The sequence below is a fragment of the Cervus canadensis genome, chromosome 1, assembly GCF_019320065.1.
Source record: "Cervus canadensis isolate Bull #8, Minnesota chromosome 1, ASM1932006v1, whole genome shotgun sequence".
NCBI lineage: Eukaryota > Metazoa > Chordata > Mammalia > Artiodactyla > Cervidae > Cervus > Cervus canadensis.
Window position 1 is genome coordinate 124,173,784 of NC_057386.1, and position 22,733 is coordinate 124,196,516.

Genomic DNA, 22,733 nt, shown 5'->3' on the forward strand with positions numbered 1-22,733 from the left:
AATTGACATCCTAGGAATCAGTGAACTAAAACTGACAGGAATGGGTGAATTTAAATCAGATGACCATTGTATCTACTACTGTGGGCAAGAATCCCATAGAAGAAATGGAGCAGCCCATATAATTGCTGAAAGAGTCAAAAATATGGTACTTGGGTGCAACATCAAAAATGACAGAATGATCTCTGTTTGTTTCCAAGGCAAGCCATTCAATATCACAGTAATCCAAGTCTATGCCCCTACCGATGCTGAAGAAACTGAAGCTGATCAGCTCTATGAAGGCCTGGAAGACCTCCTAGAACTAACACCTAAAAAAGATACTCTATTCATCATTAGGGATTGGAATGTAAATGTAGGAAGTCAAGATAAACCTGGAGTAACAGGCAAGTTTGGCCTTGGAGAACAAAATGAAGCAGGGCAAAGGTTAACGAATTCGGCCAAGAGAATGTACAAGTCATAGCAAATACCCTTTTTCAACAACACAACAGACAACTTTACACATGGATACCACCAAATGGTCAATACCCAAATCAAACTGATTACATTCTTTGTAGACAAAGATGTAGGAGAAGCTGCATACAGTCAGCAAAAACAAGATCTGGAGCTGACTGTGGCTCAGATCATGAGCTTCTCACAGCAAATTCAGGCTTAAACTAAAGAAAGCTGGGAAAAACACTAGGCTAGCCAAGTATGACTTAAATTCATATGAATTCACAGTAGAGGTAACCAATGCCTGAAGAACGATGGACAGAGGTCCGTAATATTGTACAGGAGACGGCAAACAAAACCATCCCAAAGAAAAAGAAAAGAAGGCAAAGTGGTTATCTGAGGAGGCTTTACAAATAGTGGAAGAATGAAGAGAAGTGAAAAAGCAAGGGAGAGAGGGAAAGGTACATTCAATTAAATGCATAGTTCCAAAAAATAGATAGAAGAGCCAAGAAGGCCTTCTTCGATGAACAATGCTTAATAATAGAAGGAAACAAAAAAAGGGAAAAGACTAGAGATCTCGTCAGGAAAACTGGAAACATCAAGGAAGAATTCCACCCAAAGATGAGCACAATAAAGGGTAAAAATGGTAGAGACCGAGTAGATGCTGAAGAGATCAAGAAGAGATGAAAAGAATCCACTGAAGAACTGTATAAAAAAGATCTTAATGAAGCGGGTTACTATGATGGTGTGGTTAGTCACCCAGAGCCAGACATTCTGGAGTGTGAAGTTAAGTGTACCTTAAGAAGCACTGCTGTTAATAAAGCTAGTGGATGCAATGAAATTCCAGCAGAACTATTCAAATCCCTAAAGGATGATGCCATCAAGGTTTTACATTCACTGCAGAACAATGCCTGCAGTATAGCTGCTGCCACTCCCTAAGGACAAAGGGATGGGAAAATGTAGGATGTTGGCCCCAGATAGCTGTGTAAGTTGCTCAGTCGTGTCCGACTCTTGGTGACCCTATGGACTGTAGCCCACAATGCTCCTCTGTCCATGGAATTCTTCAGGCAAGAATACTGAAGTGGGTTGCCATTCCCTTCTCCAGGGGATCTTCCTGACCCAAGGATCGAATCTGGGTCTCCTGCATTGCAGGCAGATTCTTTACCATCTGAGCCACCAGCGAAGTCCTTGGCATTCATTATGTCAGCAAATCTGGAAGACCCAGCAGGAGCCACAGGACTGGAAAAGGTCAATCCTCTCACCCCAATTCTCAAGAAGGGTAGTACCAAAGAATGCACTAACCATGGGACAATTGCACTCATTTCCCATGCTAGTAAGGTCATGCTTAAAACCTTGCATGCTAGGCTTCAGCATTATGCGAACCAAGAACTTCCAGATGTCCAAGCTGGGTTTAGAGAAGGAAGAGGAGCTAAAGATCTAATTCAGTGGATTATAGAAAAAGCAAGGGAATTTCAGAAAAACATCTCTGTTTCACTGATTTTGCTAAAGCCTTTGACTATGTAGATCATGACAAACTTTGGAAAGTTCTTAGAGAGATGGGAATACCAGACCATCTCACCTGTCTCTTGAGAAATCTGTATGCGGATCAAGAAGCAACAGTTAGAACCCTGTATGAAATAACTGATTGGTTCAAGATTCAGAAAGGAGTACAACAGGGCTGTCTGCTGTCACCTTGTTTGTTTAATCTATATGCTGAGCACATCATGAGAAATGCTGGGCTGGATGAGTTACAGGCTGGAATCAAGATAGGCAGGAGAAACATCAATAACCTCAGATATGCGGATGATACCACTTTAGTGGCAGAAAGCAAAGAGGAATTAAAGAGCTTCTTGATGAGGGTGAAGGAGGAAAATGAATGAGCCAGCTTAAGACTAAATATTAAAAAAACTAAGATCATGGTATCCAGCCCCATTACTGCATGGCAAATTAGAAGGGGAAAAGGTGGAAGTAGTGACAGATTTCCTCTTCTTGGGCTCCAAAATAACTGCGGATGGTGACTACAGCCATGAAATCAGAAGACAAGTGCTTCTTGGCAGGAAAGCAATGACAAACCTAGAGAGAGTGTTGAAAAGCAGAGACATCACTCTGCCAACAAAGGTCCATATAGTCAAGGCTATGGTCTTCCCAGTGGTCACGTTTGGTTGTGAGAGCTGGAATGTAAAGAAGACAGAATGCCAAAGAACTATGATGCCTTCGGACTATGGTGCTGGAGAAGACTCCTGAAAATTCCTTGGATAGCAAGACCAAACCAGTGAATCTTAAGGGAGATCAACTCTGAATATTCACTGGAAGGACTGATGCTGAAGCTGAAGCTCCAGTATTTTGGCCATCTGATGCACACAAATGACTCATTGGAAGCCTCTGATGCTGGGAAAGATTGAGGGCAGAAGAAGAGGGCATCAGAGGATAAGATGGCTGGACAGCATCACTGATGCAATGAACATGAATTTGGGCAAACTCTGGGAGATGCTGAGGGACGGGGAGGCCTGGCATGCTACAGTCTATGGGGTCGCAAAGAGTCAGACATAACTGGGTGACTAAACAACAACAATAATAGACACATACACGTATATTTATATATGTATCAGGCTGCACCACATGGCTTGTGGGATCTTATCTTCCCTACCAGGGGTTGAACCTGGGCCCTGGCAGTGAAAGCACCAAGTCCTAACCACCCCACCCCCCAACCAGGGAATCCCCTGCAATGTGCATTAAATAGCAACCTTAAAACATTTTGGAAGGCAAAATATGGGATATATCAGCAGAGAAACAGAAATGCAATAGTAGTAAAAATACTACTTGACAAAATAGTTGACAAAAATACTAGTTGACAAAAAAAATTTGTCAACTAACACTGAAATGCCAATGAAAATAGCTTCTAGGTAAACCCAGAAGCTAACACTAAGTCTGCTGTTTTTCTGCATGGTTGGTTTCCTTTCACAGGAATAAAACAAGAACGCTTTATTCCCAAAACTACAATACAGATCATCCTATCTAAATTCAATATCCATACTTTTAAAATAAAATGTTAAAACACTTATTATATTTGGGGCATTCTAATAAATAAAATGCAGATTGAAAATTATACATCTGATTCACCAGAATTATACAAATGTTTACACAACCCAGATGGCTGCTCTTAGCCATAAAGGCAGCATTTATGGATAATGTAGCATTAGCAACTTGTGGGGGATTTCCTTAAATGAACCACGACTGTACTAGGTTAAGAAAGACATTAGCCAAACTGTCTTCTCCAGTGAAATAGTACAAATATTTTTATCAAACAAATTTTATAAGAGAGGGAAATCTTTAGTGCAAACCCTTTAAACAATTCTCCCTGTTTAAAAAATGTAAATACACGTGATATGAGAATACAGATGCTCAACCTTGCTTATAGTAAGATTATGTGAAAAGATGATCAACCTTGTTTATAGTAAGATAAATAAACATTAAAACTATCATAAAATACCATTTCTTATCTACAAGGATAGCAAAAATCTAAAAGTTTGACAACATACTCTACTGGTGAGGCTGTAAGGAAATAGGTGCTCTCATATACTGCCATAGGAATGTAAAATGCTAAAACCCCTATGAAGAGAAATTTGGCAATATCTAGCAAACTTACATACACATTTACTGTTTGATGTAGCAATCTCACTTCTGAGACTATATCCCAAAGACATACTGACAAAAAATGCAAAGACATAAACAAAAAGCTATTTATTGATGTATGATTTGCAATAGCACAAGAATGGCAACAACCCAAATGTTCATCAACTGGGGATTGGTTGAATAAACTGTGATATACCCACTCAATGGAGTATGTCTGTGAACAGAAATAAGCATATCCACTACAGCAGATACAAAAAAGACAAATAATAACAAGTGTTGGTACAAATGTGGAGAAATCAGAACCTTCATACACTGTTGGTGGCAATGCAAAGTGGTACAGCTTCTTTGGAAAGTAGTCTGGCATTTCCTCAAAATGTTACTTACAGAATTATCATTGAACCAACAATTGCACTCATATGAGTATACTCATGAGAAGTGAAAATTTATTTTCATACAAAAACTTGTATAAGAATATTCCTATCAGCATTATTTATAACAGCCAAAAAAGTAGGGACAACCCAAAACGCTCATTAACTGGCAAACGGAAATACAAAAGGTGATATATCTGTATAATGGAATATTATTCAGTAATAAAAAGGTTTAAGCACGTAGAAATACATGCTAACAACAAGAAGTGAAAGCGTCAGTCACTCAGTCATGTCCGACTCTTTGGAACCCTATGGACTGTAGCCTGCCATGCTCCTCTGTCCATGGAATTCTCCAGGCAAGAATACTGGAGTAGGTTGCCATTCCCTTCCCCAGGGGCTCTTCCTGACCCAGAGACTGAACCCTGGTCTCCTACATAGAAGGAAATTCTTTACTGCCTGAGTCACCATACATGAAGGAACTTTAAAAACAGTATGCTAAATATAAGAAGCCAGCCACAAAGGACAACATATTATATGATTCCATTTATATGAAATGTCCATGACAGGGAAATTTATAGAAATAGTTTGGTCTTTTGTAGATGACTGGGGCTGAGGATCTGGGGGAAAATGGGAAGTGACTGCTAATGGGTTCAGGGTTTCTTTTTTGGCATGATAAAAATGTTCTAAAATTGATTAATGGCTGTACAGCTCTGATACTAAATATCATTGAATTTACAGCTTAAATGGGTGAATTGTATGGTATGCGAATTATATCTCAATAAAGTCATAAAGGAATAAAGATTATTCTACTATACTATTCAACAGCATATATTGAGAAAAAAAGCAGTGCAAACAAAAGTGTGTATAATATGCTCTTCTTTCTCTAAGGATGGAAATATATGAATATATATATATAATATTATTTTTAGTGTAATAATAAACTTGTGTGTAACATATGGACTAAAGAAAATGATGAATTATGTTGATGCCATTAGGGGATTTGGTTCCCAGGAGAATAGACAACCCTGCACTTTCAAGACACAGATTCCAGTGTCGAGTCATAGGTCAATTTAAAAGGATGAAGAATATCCACCATTGGTCACACTACAGGAGGCTAGGGACGAGCACATTAAAGTGGGTGGGGCTTTTCCATCCAGATCAAACAAGTGGGAAGTGGGGTTTACTGTGGGATCTCATAAACCACAGAGAAATTAACCTAATCATCCTGGCTCTTTTCCACACTCTATCCTGCAGGACAAACATCCTCTACGCAGTCAGCGAAAGAGTGCTTGGAAAAGAGTCATAATAATTACCGAATATTTTCTGGATAGAGCTCTATATGCTCTTCTACATATTTCTTTCACTCTAAAGTTGTTCTCTGAGGAACCAGTGTCTTATTCCAATCATGAGCCATGCTTCTCTGCTCTGATATGAGGCCATCTACTCAGCAGGAATGAATATTGTGAATTTAGTCTTATTCAGAGAAGCTATATCAAAAAGACTGCTCGCCATAAATAATTGAGCAAGACTGTTTTGCTATAAACAAATATTGGTCAGAATGGCCCTGTCTGACAGCAAAGTAAAGATAAAAAAGAAGCTGGCCTAACTTCAACTCCTCTACACTCCAGGGAATGGCAAAATACCAACTAGAAAGTATTCTTGAAAAAAAAAAAAAACAACACAACCTGTTCAAGTTTCTAGTTCTAATATATAGGAAATACAGGACACAGAAGAACATTTTAAAAGGACACCATTCAGTTGCAATCAACAAAACATCAACTATGGGAAATGCTATAGGAAAAATAAATTTCTTCAATAAAAAACTACAAAAAATTATTAAATAAATGGATAAATAAGTAAGGAAGAGAGTCTATAGATTAAGAGAGATTTAAACATCAAACAAATGCAATGTATAAATCCTGTATGGATCCTAATTAAAACAAAGCAACTAAAAAAAAAAAACAAAGAAAAAGAGACAAGGAAATCTGAACATTGATTGGGTATTTGCCAGTATTAAGGAATTATTAAAAATTTTAAATATGGTATGTTGTTAAGCTTTTTAAAAGCTTTTCTTTTTTAGAGATACATTCTGAAATATTTACATGTGAAATAATATGAAATCTTAAATTTACTTCAAATAATCCAGATGCAGCTGGGGGCTACAGATGAAATAAGAATGGCCATGATAGCTATAGCTGAAGGACACACAAGGATTTATTTGGACTATTTTCTCTACCTTTGTATATGGTCAAAATTTTCCATTATAAAAAGGTTTTAAAAAAATTCTAGCATCCTTGAATAATGCTTTGTTATGTAGCTCAGTATTTTCAAATTGGCTGTCATTTGAATCTTCTGTCTAGCAATACATAACAACATATATATCCTCATGATTTAATACTTCTGTATAAAATGATAAATGTCTTAGCCCTAAAATTTAATTTATTCTGTATTTTTTCAAGCTAACTTTAAACCTGAAAAAGTATATTGCCTTTAGTTCATTAGGACTTCCCTTGTGGCTCAAGCAGTAAAGAATCTGCCTACATTGTAGGAGACACCTAGGTTCGATCCCTGGATCAGGAAGATATCTGGAGAAGGGCATGGCTACTCACTCCAGTATTCTTGCCTGGAGAATTCCATGGACAGAGGAGCCTGGCAGGCTACAGTCCATGGGATCGTAGAGTAGGACACTACTGAGCGACTAACACTTTGACTTTAGTTCGTTAAAGATTAGAAATATTTATTTCTGTCACTTGAGGTAAGCATTCACATAAAAACTCAAATTTTACACTCACAGATATAAACACAAAGAGAACTATCACCACAGTTGGCAGATACTAAGGAAACTGAGCATTATCAGATATATCAGATTTCAGACTTGAACATGCATCTTTGTGGCTTTTCCAGAAATTCTCTGATTTAATCTGGAGATTAACAATGACAGAAGAACCTTTATTCTTTACTTCCTTCTCACTTTTAAGACTAACGATAACGCAGACTGTGGTGTTTATGAAGATATTCAATAACAAGATTACAGATCAAAGTATGTGAGCCAAAAAGAGTGGTCTTAAGTGTGTTCTTGGGCTTCCCTGGTAGCTCAGACAATAAAGAATCTGCCTGCAATGCAGGAGACGTGGGTTTGGGAGCCAAAAATCTCGAGAGGTCTTACCTGTTGCCTATATAGTGACAGTTTGCCTTCAATTGGTTCATTTCTCATCATTTTCTTTTCAATCAGCTGATTGATCTGTGTGTTTATTTCACTTATCTAAAACAGTACGAAAATAAAAAAGGTTAAAAACCCTGGCTATAATTACCTAAATTAAGGGACATCTGGTCAAACAAAGCTTTGAATTGACAGTTGTTATTATCAGTGATTTTGATAGGAGGATCAGTCCTATTAATACCATGGATGGGTTGTTACAATTACTTTGAGTCAATCTGCATTTCATGGTTCATGCTACATATTTACAGAATTGGATTAGTTACATGGATTTAACCATCCATGTCTACATTATCCTATTCTATATGAAGTATTTAAATTATTTTTAAAGACAATTTCTAAAAATCTGAAGTTATCCCTTCACCTAGGCTGTGACTTTTCAAGTAATTAAGTGATAAAGCAGATCTGGACTAACATTACCCAGGGATTTAGTACAAGGAATTTATGAACCCAGCTGAGAGTTGACATGAATGACATCCAAAAACCCTTTCTGTTCGAATGAATGATCTGTGATTCTATGACAGCTGTCATTATCCCATTCATTAATCTAAACTTTTCTCAAATGTAATAAATGTAATAAAACTGAATAAAGGCAATAGAAGCATATAGTCCTATAAGTTTTTTTAATTATATGACTTTAATTATATGACTTTTAATTATATGACTTTCAATATAACTATCCTTTGAAAAGACTAGAATTTTCCTGCTAATCCTATGAGATCAAATTTAAGCCAAATCTGAGTTGGACAACTAATTTCTAAACATAAATTAAAAGAATTATGTATTTAACTGTAGTGGTTATTAAGCCCATTAATGTCAAAATCCTTCAATCAATTTTCATGATATTTAATTATTATTTAAAGAAATAAACACTTGATTAGTATTTTATTTTTAAGAATCAAAAATGCTATGATATTAGGTTTCAATGAACATTACAAGAAAGTTTAATAATTCCAAAGTAGGCATAAAAAGCTAATAAAAACCATTAGCTTTAAGTACAAAATTGCTATATTATTTTTGGAAATAAAAAGTAATCATTTAAAATATTTTTTAAAATTTGTCATCTAAATGATTATATTATAAACATATAAACCTATGAGTCAACCATATGCATTAATTTATTTCTCCAAGTTACCCAGTTTCCTAATCAGTTGTGGATTAAGTAACAACATCATGTGTTATAATTTCTCATAAAGAACAATTCCTTAAAAGAGCTGTCAACTCTTAGCACAGGTTAATTTCAGAGTCAAGAGCAGAACACTATAGAAGCAGTTCACATAATTTTCACGGGACTGGAGAAGAGATAAAATTGGGAGCTTATAAAAAGGTGATTGTTACTTACTTTAGATTCAAGTTCAAGAAGATCAGAATGGCCCATAGCAGGCTCTGAAACCACTTTTTGTAAAAAATGCAATTCTTTTTTCTTGTTCTCTAATTCTTTAGGAAATTTTTCAGTTACCATATATGAATTAAACTTTATCTCCTCCTCTAGCCTCTTCATTAAACCTATAAAAATTAAATAAGTGATTATTCAGCCCAACAGAGTAGGTACAGTGATCCTTTCTACGTTTTAAAACACACGACCTGGAGAGAGTAGGTCTGACTCTGTGACCCCACGGACTGTAGCCCACAGGCATTTTCCAGGCAAGAATACCGCAGTGGGCTGCCATTACAGAACAATAAAAGATTGGCCATTGAAACTTTTTTATGTTAATCAGAATGATAATAAAGGACAATTTACATATAAGAATATTTAAATTACAGAAAAAGTAATATTATTATATTCCCAAATTACCATCTAATTCTTTTATACTCCACATTATGCAAAAATAACATTTATAGAGCCAAATATATTGCTGGACCATATTTTGTCTTCTATGTATTTAAGGAACACATGAACCAAATGACAACACAAATGAAATCTAATCTAGGTTACTTCCTCTGTAAGCAGTCATTTATTCTTCTTCTTTTGCAGTACTTATGCAATTTATATTTCTATTCTAATACTTCACAAATCCTAATAATACATTGTAATTTTTAGGTTTAAACCAATGAACACATTACTAAAGGTACAAGTTAAATTCTGAAAAAGAGAAATTATCTACATTCATAAACATTTTCAGTTTTCCACATTTGGTAGTTTTGATTTCATAAAGTATTAAGTTTACAGTTAAGTGACAACTTAGATTATATTTTTAAGATTTAATAGTTTTCTTATTCTGGCAGAGAGCACAATTGTACACATACACAGATTTTCAGTGAATAATGATTTTGTTACAAATTCCCAGCCTCAAGAGCTTTAAAAAGTTTATTTCAGAGCTTTCCATTACACATCTACAAATTCTGGCTTGACTTTTTAAAACACCGGATTTCCGGTTTAAGTAATCTACGTACATAGATTGCATAATAAATTTGGACCAAAGCCTTAAAATTATTTTTAGTTCTCCTGAGCTAACTATGTATTAATGGGTAAAAATTTATTAATGGCAAATTCACGAGTTTTCCATTCATCCCTACAATTTCCCATCTCTTTTTTTAGGGACTGGGGAATGGAAGGGAAGAGAGTGTTTAATGAATCACTATAATTAGGCAATCATTCCTATATGGTTTCCAATTAACTCTACACCCTGGCTTCTTTGGCTGTTAGATGACCAGTTTTTCCATCTTCAAATTCTTAAACATATCGCATGTAATCCAGAGATGCAAGAAATAAAGTCTAAAATGTTTTTAAAAGATTTTAAATTCTTAAATATCATTTTGCCTATTTAAAAAAGTTCCTAATTCTAGAAAATACAAACTAATCTATAGTAACATAAAGCAGGTCAATGGTCGTCTGAGGAGGGTGAGAGGGACAGGAATGAGATATTACAAAGGAAATGTTTTGCAGTGATGGATATATCAATATTTATATTTTGATTAAAGTGATAGTTTCATCAGGGTATACATATGTCAATACTTAACAAGTGTATACCTTAAACATTTGCAGTTTATTATACGTCCATTCAACCTCAGTAAAGCTGAGATGAAGTCAACATAAAAACAGTTTCTGTCACATTTTAAATCTTTCTCTTAAAAATTTTAACTTATACTTTGAAAAGTGGACATATTTCTATGCAATTTTTAAAAAATTATCTTTCAAAATCCTGGTGAACATGTATATGTATGGCTGAGTCCCTTCACTCTTCACCTGAAACTACCACAACATTGTTAATTGACTATATCTCAATTCAAAACAAAAAGTTTGATAAAAACATGCTGATGAGATAAATATAAGGTCACTAAGATCTCAGCAAACATTGTGATTAAAAACCCTCTGAAAACATCTTGCTGATCCTACCACAACTGAATAAGAAGCTTCTTTTATATAATAAATCTCAGGAATATGTAGAATATAAAGATAAATTAACTTCAGTGAATGTTTTATAATATGGCTGTTACTCGGAAAAAATACAAATTACACTGTGACACTGAAAATACTTTCATGTTATTTAAGCAAATAGAATTTTTTTGTAAGCCATTTTTTGTTACTAAAATATTTAGATGGGCCTTATTAAACTAAATACCTGAAGCAATTGAACATCTGTTTAATTTACTCTTTTCCTAGTCTGCTGAATATAATCCTTAAGACTCTGCTTCCCAGAACAATGTCAACAAAGCAGGGACTGAACTTCCTGCTCCCCATTCCCTGTCAACCCACAAAAAACACATATTGCACAAATACTACCTTATTTTAATATTTTTAGCCGTTTTTTCTTCCTTGATTCCCCTCCTACCTGTGGAAAAGATAATTTTCTTCCTATGCAGGGTTAGGGTCTCTACCTTTTCCTCCCAAGTATTTAACAGATTATTTACTAAATGCTTACTGTGCAAATCTGTGTGTTAAGGCCTGAAAATAGAATGATTATGACTTCATGACTAGCCCAGAGTTTAGCTGAGTCAGTCAGGTATGCCAACAATTAACATGTTATGGTAACTGCTGTAGAACATTCAATGAAATACCTGGGATACAATGGGAGCATACAGGAAAGGTTGCTACCGGTTCTTACCTTTTCCTCCTGAATCTTCACATCTTCCTTGGTCTGACTGACTCTTCAGTAATGTAAACACCACTACACCACTACCATCCCTCAATCTATGCATAGATTTCTCAATCATTCCCACACTCCCTCCCTTGCCTTCTTTTCAAAGACAAGCAGTCAGAAGCCTGACCTTTTATCTCTACTTCCTCCATCATTTGCTCAGCCCACCGCACTGTTGTTTTAGGTCACTGTGCTTTAGCATGGAATGTCTTCTACTCCTCCACCTCTGCAGCATTAAGTTACTCAATCACCACACCTCCAGGAAGCCATTTGACTCTGTGTTAGAGTAGCTCAGACGGTAAGGAATCTGCCTGCAATGCAGGAGTCCCAGGTTCAATCCCTGGGTTGGAAAGATCCCCTGGAGAAGGGAATGGCAACCCACTCCAGTATTCTTGCCCAGAGAATTCCATGAACAGAGGAGCCTGGCAGGTTACAGTCCATGGGGTTGCAAAGAGTCGGACATGACTGAGCGACTAACACACGTACTGGAGTTTGGTGCTCTTTGCCTCTTTCTTTTCACTGAAGCTGGGCTCTATCAGTTTATTTGTCATGCTGCATTATCATTGTCCACTGCTTGTCATTTCTCCATTAGCCTGTGAGCACTTTAATAGAAATAGCTTTGCTTTCTATTCCCAGTACTTAGTATAGTACCTGACATGGAGCAGATGTTCAATAAACACTGAATTAATGGACTGAGCCAATTATTTCTATTACTACTTAGCAATACAATTGATTTTATTATTTAGCAGAATCTACTAAACCATCTCAAGAGATGCCCCCAAAGAGAACAAATTTTATTTGTCCATTTTATTACTAAATATGTATTTCCTGACCTCAAAATTCTATTTAGTCTATAAAGCCAAAGCAAAATAAAGTCTATCTGCTCAAATAAAAAATGAAATATTACTAACACTATAAATACCTTTGGATATTCTTAGTTACCAGAATTAGACCATAATAGCAAGAAATATTTAACCTAATAAAATTGAGGATAACAGACACTGAAGAAACACATGTTCAGGTTAACATTTTAAATTACAGTAAACTGTGCTGATCAATAAGTTATTTTTCTGCTTACTAAATCTTTCAATTCTTCTACACATTACTTTCATTTTCAAAAATTCACTATTAATAGTAAGTTCTAAAAATTTCTTAGCAAAGATAGACCTATGCAAACAAATTTCTTGTTGATATTTTTAAATGTGTATAATTTAATGAATTTCTTTTGAAGATTTATCTTAATTTTTTACACTAAAGATGTGAAGGAACCTGCATCAAATCCAGAGAACATATACTAAAAAGTTATACTGTATATTATAGTAAGGAGTAAAAAAGCACTAAAAATTACTTTCTTCTGTCCTAAACATTCTCCTAAAAAGTGAAAACCTAATGAATAAAGAATCAAATGATGCCAACAACTACACGCACAACAACTTCCAGGTATTGCTTGAATCTGAATTTATGATTGAGAGGAGTGACAGATTTCATATGGTTAAACAACTTAGTCACGTCTGACTCTTTGCAACGCCATGGACTGTAGCCCGCCAGGCTCCTCTGTCCATGGTATTCTCCAGACAAAAATATTGGAGTGGGTAGCCACTGTCTTCTCCAGGTGATCTTCCCGAGCCAGGGATCCAGGGATCAATACTCCTGCATTACAGGCAGATTCTTTACCATCTGAGCTACCAGGGAAGCCCAAGAGATTCTATGGAAAGTCATTAATTAACATGTATTAACCATACATTTTATGGGGACTACTATAGTGGTTTCTTAAATGTCAATTAAATGTGCCATATTTCTTTGATTTTAAGATGCTATCAATTATAAGACATCATCAACTAAATTAACAAATACCATGTGAAATGTATACATAAAGTGCAAGATATATCCCAACTGCAAAAACAATTAAAATGTTAAAGATCATGTGTCTAGAATCAAGGAAATACTGTATTATCTCTTTAACAGATTTATTGAGATATAATTTACCATATAGCCATAAAATTCATCTACTTAAAGCATACGGTTCAATGGCTTTTAGTATATTCACAGAATTGTATAATGACTACCACAACCAATTTTACACCATTTTAATCAGGTTTCAAAAGAAGCCTCTATGCCCACTAGCAGTCTCCTATCCCCCATCACCCACCCACCAACCAACACCGTTGTCCTCATCTACAATTCCCCAACCCTAGGCACTCATCATTGATTTACATCTCTATGTATTTGCTTATTCTGGAAATTTCATACAAATGGGATCATATAATAAGTTGTCTTTGTTTCACTTAGGATGTTTTGGGAGGTCATCCATATTGTAGCATGTATCAATACTTCATTCCTTTTATTGTTGAATAAAATTCCATTGTACGGTTATGCTATAATTTGTTTATTCATTCATCAGTTTAGGGACATTGGTGTTGTTTTTAAATTTTGGCTATTATGAAAAGACCCTGATGCTGGGAAAGATTGAAGGCAAGAGGAGAAGCAAGAGTAGCAGAGGATGAGATGGTTAGATAGCATCACCAATTCAATGGATATAAATTTGAGCAAACTCCAGGAGAAAGTGAAGGACAGGGAAGCCTGGCATGCTACAGTCCATAGAGTTGCAAAGAGTCGGACATGACTTAGCAACTGAACAACGACATTACGAACAATGCTGCTATGAACATGTGTGTACAAGTTTTTATGTGGACATGTTTTCAACTCTCTTGGGTAGGAATAAAATTGCTGAATCATATGGTAACTCTAGGTTTAACATTTCAAGGAACTGCCGAACTGTTTTCCAAAGTAGATGAATCATTTTACATTTCCACCAGCACTGTATGCAGGTTCCAATTTCTTCACAACCTTGACAACACTTGTTACTGACTGTCTTTTTTATTATAGTCATTCTATGTATTATATACTAGAGTATAATGTTTCCTAGAACACTTGAAAAATATCCTCCAAGAGCTGGATATTTACGTTGAAGTATTTCTCCAGTACAAATGAGAATTTTTTACTGCTCTTTCAGTTTACATCATCTCCCTTCTGATGAGCAAAAACACCTTAAAAATGCCTAGGATGGGTTTGGTGGTATAATCTGGGATTGCTGTTCAGTTGCTCAGTCATGTCTGACTCTTTGCAACCCCGTGGACTGCAGCACGGCAGGCTTCCCTGTCCTTCACTATCTCCCAGAGTTTGCTCAAACTCATGTTCATTAAATCGATGATGCCATCCACTCATTTCATCCTCTGTTGCCCCCTTCTTCTCCTGCCATCCATCCTCTATGTAAAGCTAATGTAACAACAGAGCCAGAGATACCCATTTCAATAGCATAACCCAAAATATGAAAAGCATTCAGTTTTAAGGATCTAGCATTTTATTCTTTTTCTTTATAGCCCTGGCACTAAAATGATATTTACATCTTTTCTATCCAACTTTTTCATAGCATCCATTCTAAGTATCTTATACATTCACACACCAGAGAGCCTCCCTCCACCATGGTTTCCACTACTTTCACTCTCTGACAAAACACTGAAAGGGAATTAAAAGCCCCTAGGTGAACACTAAGGATGTCTTCACCAGGCTATCACTTACTAGCTAGGAAATGATGCCCCAAAATGCTGACCTATCACTTGACAATAATCAGGTCCCATTAGTAAGGAAGACTACTGATTTAAACTGATATTCTCACTAATATGATCACCTATATCAGACAGTAATTTCCACTTACTTTCAGGTGTCGCATCTGCTGCTGCATGTTGCATACTTTTCAGCTGGTTTTGTGTTCTTTGCAGTCTCTGCACTGCATGAAATAGCTTTAAAATACAATTACATCTATTACTTGCTTATTCTGCTGAAACCTACCATTTATACAGACAAGCAATGAAAAATACAAGTTCTACATAATTCTTTCAAAGGGAATAAATAATAAGAACTAAGAAATTACTAAGCTAAAAATGTAACTGCTTTGCTCAATACATTTTCAAGTAAAACTTAAAAAAAAGCTTTCGGAAATGTTTTCTTTAGTTATTTGTTGAATTTGGTGATCAAGGAAAAATGCATGTTAAAGAAATATTTGTACTAGGCTTTTCTGTTAAAACATGGTTTTCTTAATTCCAAGGAATGCTAACATTCTCAGAGATGATGTCTGAGAATCAGAAAGTGAAGCTAAGGAACCATTCAGGGCACGGGCAAATGCAGCTTACTGTTCTAATATTATGATGCCAAGCCAAGTTCCAAAAGAGCCAAAAACCTAAACTGCCCATTTAGTAGGAAATGAAGCTGATTTGAAATACAATTCTAATACACAAGTCCACTCAGTTTTAAGATAGATTTTTAATAAAATAAAAGAAATACTTTCTGGCCAAATTATTTTTTTCTTTAAGGCAAAATCTAAAAATGTGGAGTATGTGTGATTTTGAGTCTTTTCATGATTTGCTTATTTGCCACTGGAGTAAAACATAAAAAATACCATGATTCGTGGAATAAAATAGACGTTCTCATACAGTCTGAATCTCAAGACACCCTTTAGAGATTCTAGAAGTTCTATTAAGTTAACCTTACCGCTTAATATTACAATGGGTATTCTGTAATGCTGGAACAACATAAGTTAAGCATGGCCCAAGAGATAGTGCATAGATATGCATGAAGAATAGAAACTCAAAAGATGGTTTTGTTTTTGTTGTTGGTACCATGCAATACTCTTAAAAAGAGTATTTCATCATGTTAACAAAGGGAAACATGAACATTCTCAATTCTGAAAATCTTCCTCTTAATACCTGAATGATCAGAAGAAACTATTTCTTTCATCATGACAATATAAACTTTCATGTGGGTACCTGATTTTTTTGTTCCTGTTTCTGTTGTGCAAGAAATTCTTCTCTCTCTTTCTCAACTCGAAGTTGCCTTGCTATTTTCAGCATCCTCTGATGATTCTGAACTGTCTCCACCTACAGTAAGGGAATAAGTAATATATGTTACTGTCAGGTTTAAGAGAGACATTAGCATGTCACGTGACCCAGACATTCACTTATAATTTCCTTTTGGTAAACAGCATTCCCTAGAGATGATACTAAAGTTTCAGACTCCAGGGCCTTGAAAGCTTTGGGCTGCTGCCTAGGGAGATTCCCTTTCTATTCATGTTATTTGACTCCATCTTCAGACGTACACTTATTCCTTGCTTAACCTTTACTTGCAATTCCTAACTCTGCGCAAGTCCTTGGGACTGAGGGTCAAAGTTTTACAGTGCTAATTCTTGCCTTACCCTTTTCTTCAAACGTTCAACTCTCTTAATAAGCTGATCCTTTTCTTCCTCCATTGCACTGATATCCTAAAAAGCAGTCAAGAAGACATTATAAGAAAAAATATTCTTTGTCTGTAGAACTCAGATAAGGTTTCCATATGATTACACATTTACCACTTCCATCACTTATAACCAGAGTATTAAGAAACAAAGATCCTCTTTTGGAAGAAGTGCATTTCTATCTGCCACCCGCCCTTCCTCTCCAGGGTTCTTTATGCAGAGTAATTTATTCGGTAGCTTGGTATTCATTTAGAAAAGCAACAGGATATAAAATAGTAAGGTGAAGCTGCCAACTAGCCCATTTGTGTTCTAATTCCAATATGGACACATGATTTTTCAAAAATCTTTTATAATGGATAGTGTGCAGGTCTAAAAACATGAACAACAGCTGCTGACATCCCATCTGCTCTGTTAAACACCAAACTTTATGTTCTGTCAGTTTTCCAGTACAATTATTTTTAAGGTTATGGTGTTTTCAATATATAAATTTGTGTATGATTTTGTCAATTAACCAATTCCCTTTCTAAAAATAAAAGATTTCAAAAAAAATATTTCCACCAGCTCCACAATTTTTTCTAGTGAAAACAAAACAAGCAAAAAAATCCTTGCTAAACCTCAAAAACTAACAGACTAACTCTCACAGTAATAATGAAAGGAAAAATACACATGGTGGTCAGTATTGCCACGATCTGGGGAAACAGGGACTGTTGTTATTGGTGGTATTGTCCTGAAGAATAATTTCAGAAGTCTTAAAATAAATGTGCATACCTTCTGGTTCAGTAATTTTACCCATGGGAATCTATAAGGATTCTCATAGATGCTAATTATATCTAAAATTTGGAAATGACCCAAATGTCTAAGGATTATTAAGTGAATTATGGCACAACACAATTAAAGTTACTAAAAATTATGCAGAAGAATGCTGGATAACATGAGAAGAAGTCATGATATGGCATTACTTGAAAGCAGACTATGACATTTATATATAATACAATACCAAGAAAAAGGTTTACATATATTCACCAAAATAGCAAAATAGTAAAAAATAGTAAAAGTTACCACAAGAACATGGGATTTTAAGTGAATTAGTTTCTATTTTTTGCTTAATCGTATTTCCTTACAAAGAATATGTTCAAAAACACTCTGGTAATAATTAATAAAATTAAAATCACAGACTCTGGGTTATTTTATCATTTCTGTTTACTCGCATGGCATAATGGAGGAACAGTAGATGGGTATCTATCACCTTTACTCTATACTTTGTGATAAGTATCTACTCACGGGTCTTTCTTTTCTATTAGATGTGACTTCATCTTTCATTTCTAATACATTCAACAAACTCTTATTGGAGACCTACTACATGCAGGGGACTGGGGATAGACACTGGGGATATTGTCATAGATAAGATATATAGACATGGTCCTCACCCTCACAGAGTTTAAAATGTCTGGGAAGACAGACACTAAAATAATCGTAAGTACAATGAGTGTTATAAAACAAAAAGAGAAAAAAAAAAAAAACAAACAAAAAGAACTGGGGTGAACTAATCTATCTAGAGAATCAGGGAAGGGCCTCCCTGAGGAAGCAACTTCCAATGATTCTTGTTTGAGAAGATAAAGATGTTATTTCTAAAAATATAAAATTCAAGAAAGCGAGAATTAGCAATTTTTTAAAGAAAGAATTTATATGTCTGGTGAGAATACAAAAATATTTTTTGGAGAACACTAAATAACATGCATCAAGAAAGACATAAAAGTCCTCAAATGCTTTCTACTTCTAGAAATTTATTCTAAGGAAATAATCACAGATAGCCCAAAATAAATTTATGTAGAAGATGATCATAGTATTATCTATAATAGCAAAATATGAAAACAAAACACCAAAACTGTAAAACTATCCGTACCATAGAATACTATTTACTCACTGAAAATCACATTGCAGAAAGATAACAATGGGAATATATTCACAATGCAATGATTAAAAAAACAAGATACAAATAATTATGTATAGTGTGATCCCAAATATATACACACACACACATACACAAAATCTGAAAGGATATAGTGCAACAAATGTTAACAATTAGATTTTTTTCCTTCTATTTTTCTTTCTTCTATAACATAGACTTTATATATGTGTGTGTGTGTGTGTGTATACACATATATATTAGATAAAGACCCAAAACATAATTACTTTTAATCCATGGTAGTGATCTATATGGGCTTCCCTGGTGACTCAGTGGTAAAGAATCTGCCTGCCAATGCAGGAGACTTGGGTTTGATCCATGGCTTGGAAAGATCCCCAGGAAGAGCACATGGCAATCCACTCCAGTATTCTTGGTTGGGAAATTTCATGGACAGAGGAGTCTGGTAGGCTCTGGTCCATGGGGTTGCAAAAAAGTTGGACATGGCTTAGTGCCTGAACAACGACAAAGTGCTCTATATATCAATAGTACATAAGAATTAACTATGAGTTAACCCTGGCCTCATTAATGTCTTCGGTAAAGAATCAGCAAAGGTCCTACAAAAGAAAATTTGCCATTTGCTATCATTAGTTTCTATAGTCTTAAGACATTCTGAATTTAATTCAAATCCCCACCAAAATCATTATTGTTTTTTCTTTACCCTTCTTATTTCTGCTGTAGAAAATCCAGATGTCTTGAGCTGCTCACATTCTTTATGCAAAGTTTTAAAGGCTTCCATCAAATCTTCATACTAGAAGAACAAGTTAAAAAATTATAAACTAATGACAAGATCCAGTAGGTTTCCTTAATCAGGTCATCTATTAACTTATAGTCATTATTTAATCAGTATAGAACAGCATTAAAATATATCCTTAAACATTCATACAGGACACAAAAATGTTGGTGTATATAATCTGGCCTCTAAAGACTTCCCTGATTACTTTCCTAACCAACACTCCATATGCTAGCTATGTTGATCTTTAAATTCCTGGTATAGTCCACCTTCACTTTACACACCCTATTCCATCCACCTTCACTTTACACACCCTATTCTGTCTGAGAACACTCTATGACTCCCTCATTCCTTTCCTGGATAACTTACTCATCCTTCAGATCTCAGCGTCCCCAAAGCAGCCTTCTCTAGCCCTGTATCTATTCTATATGAGTACCATGATATCAGAGTAAATATCATATAAACGTATAACTGCTAGCTACTTATCTGTCTCCACCTTTGGACACTGAGAGTCAGGAGGACAAGAATCATATTACTTGTGGAGGCTTCTCTATCCCTAGGGCCTAGAATAGTACTTAACCGATACAGGTGTTCAATAAAAAAGCAGTTAAAGGAATAAAAAAAGTCACAACTCTTACCCCAAAATTTTTTAAAATAGGTTTTTTTTGTGGATAATGACAGAAAATTAATATTTTTTTCTTGACATATATTCTGCAAGTCTATAAATCAATCATTCTAAAACTCTTCATTTAGAAAGACAATGTGAATTTTTTATTAGCTTCTCCACTAAGACTGGCTAAACATGTAAATCATTTCACACATACACTTCAAACATGCTTCAAGAACAAATATGTCTTTAGTATTATTAATTCTTCCATTAATAATTAGTTGGGTATGTTTGATAAAAACTATCAATAAGCTTCCTTCAGAGGAATTAGTTTCTATCAAATTTATTGATAGGGGAGGGGAAGGAGGAGGAAATAGTTCACGTGTACACTCTCTATTGCTCACATTGCGTAAAGCCTTCAAAGGTAAGGGCTGCAATGGTGCTGTGCCTTCTCAAGGCGTCTACTGTATTATTTGACATAATTATTTGCATAAACCTTTCAACCCTTGAAATGTCTTAAGAGATCAATACTGACTCTATTTTGAGTGACTGTCATGGGTACCCAAAATGACAAAATATATGGATAAAAACATTTAGTAGATTGTTTCAATTCAACCCAAATTTTGAGCCCATACCATACAGAAGCAACCCTACAAAATCCTGGAGGAAAACAAAGATGGCTAAGACATGATACCTGTCCTTAGAGATCTCATAAATCTACTGGGAGAGACAGATTGACAAACTATTAAAATTCACAACAAACTGGCACAAATTGGTCTCAAGACCCACTATAAAACAAAAGTACAAATGCTAAAGAGAAGCAAATTTTTTCTTTTAAATCAAAGTTCTTTGCAATCTCAAGCCTAAATTCTCGAATTTCCATAGTCTATTTCCATAGAGTGGTTTTGACAGTCTTCAGTCAGCAACATGCTTTGAAATCCCAGGACCAGGAGCCAGACCAGCCAAAATCCTGTATAGTTAAGAGCTTTAATATCTTAAGGCCAGAAACCCAATATTATATCAAAACTCTGGTGAGGAAAGTACACTGAAATTGCAAATTCCTGGTTCTTTCTCTACCTTCTGCCTGATTAGGACATCCTTTGAGATCATAAGCTTGGCTTCTTTGCCTACACACAATTTTTGAAGGTGCTCACAAGTCCCAATCCACCTGGTATAGTGCCAATTTATACCTTTTGCTCTAGTGTAATTATTATGATAACCACCCTTCTCTCTAATTTGGATGACAAATTATATAGTCACCTAACTAATTAATTAACAAAGTATTCTGCAGTTCCAAGCCCAGGATCCTATCTACCCATAATTCTTTTTTTTTTTTTAAAAATCCACATGTATTTATTCATTTAAGGACATTTATAAATTTTAGTTAAACTTTTGAGGTAATGGCAGATTCAGTTGTAAGCAACAGTACAAAGAAAGTCCACATACCCTTTATTGAACCCCCACCCTCATGGTACTGAGTCGGTCAAAAAGTTCATTTAACTACGCACAATTCCTAAGTAGTAAATTATTCTAAAATCCTAATTTCAGGATTTTTTCTATCCACATGCTCTATCACCAAAAAGGTACTGGTGTTCAGAAGTCAATATTTTCATAGAGTGATTATAGGTGAAAATTATTGATAACAATTTATCCTTTTGGTTCCAATGGAAATACAGAAACAGCAAATAAACTAAAGTGAGATTAACATATATTTGAAACCTTGAAACCCATTACATATAGCTTAAAAATACCATCTATATATTGTATACCTGTTTATTGGTATCAGCCACGGTTTCATCCTGGAGAAACTCACTTGGTACCTCAAGTTTTATTAAAAAACGAGCTAAATATGCTCTTTTCTTCAGTTCATTAGTTCTCTGAAGAAGCCAGTGGAGCACTGGGTAAAGTACAGGTTTACTTCCAATCACCAGACCCTGACGAAAGGTACTCCTATAAAAAGAAAATACACACACACACACACACACACACACACGCACACACACAGAGGCTTATAAGTAAACCTTGAAAAGAGTTAACGTTTGCTCAAATCCAATTTACACTTTTCCATGACTATTTAAAAAAGATAAAACCAAGGCTATTCTAAAGTAAGTCTGCACGTTGACAATAATCATAAAATTAGGCCCTTAATACATCACTGGAATATATGAGGAGGTTGTTTTGGAACCATTAACTGGTCAGTCCTAATACTTCACTTCACTGACTGGACAGGCTTAAATTGTAGCTTTTGTATGGGATGGCAGATAAATGATAAAATAGAAACATGGATTTGCCTGACTTTTTTGATTAAGAGAGAGAACTGACTCACTTAAGACTCCTACTTGACAAAATTACATTAAAAAAATCAAGATTATTTTGAAATTCAGTGATTTTGTGAGGCCACTGACTTAGGGAAAATAAGT

The 22,733-nt window shown here is 35.2% G+C and overlaps 1 protein-coding gene across 2 annotated transcripts in view; it reads right to left on the reverse strand.

Annotated features, from left to right (window-relative positions):
* IFT81 (intraflagellar transport 81) overlaps window positions 1–22,733 on the reverse strand; it is a 209,636-nt gene that overhangs the window by 62,578 nt on the left and 124,325 nt on the right. For both annotated transcript variants that reach the window (XM_043441060.1, XM_043441068.1), the window contains 7 exons: window positions 22,083–22,263; window positions 19,635–19,724; window positions 16,972–17,037; window positions 16,547–16,657; window positions 15,439–15,523; window positions 8,987–9,150; window positions 7,594–7,689 (listed from right to left, as the gene is read on the reverse strand). In XM_043441060.1, the coding sequence (XP_043296995.1) occupies window positions 7,594–7,689; window positions 8,987–9,150; window positions 15,439–15,523; window positions 16,547–16,657; window positions 16,972–17,037; window positions 19,635–19,724; window positions 22,083–22,263 (793 nt within the window). The remainder of the gene's footprint in view (window positions 1–7,593; window positions 7,690–8,986; window positions 9,151–15,438; window positions 15,524–16,546; window positions 16,658–16,971; window positions 17,038–19,634; window positions 19,725–22,082; window positions 22,264–22,733) is intronic.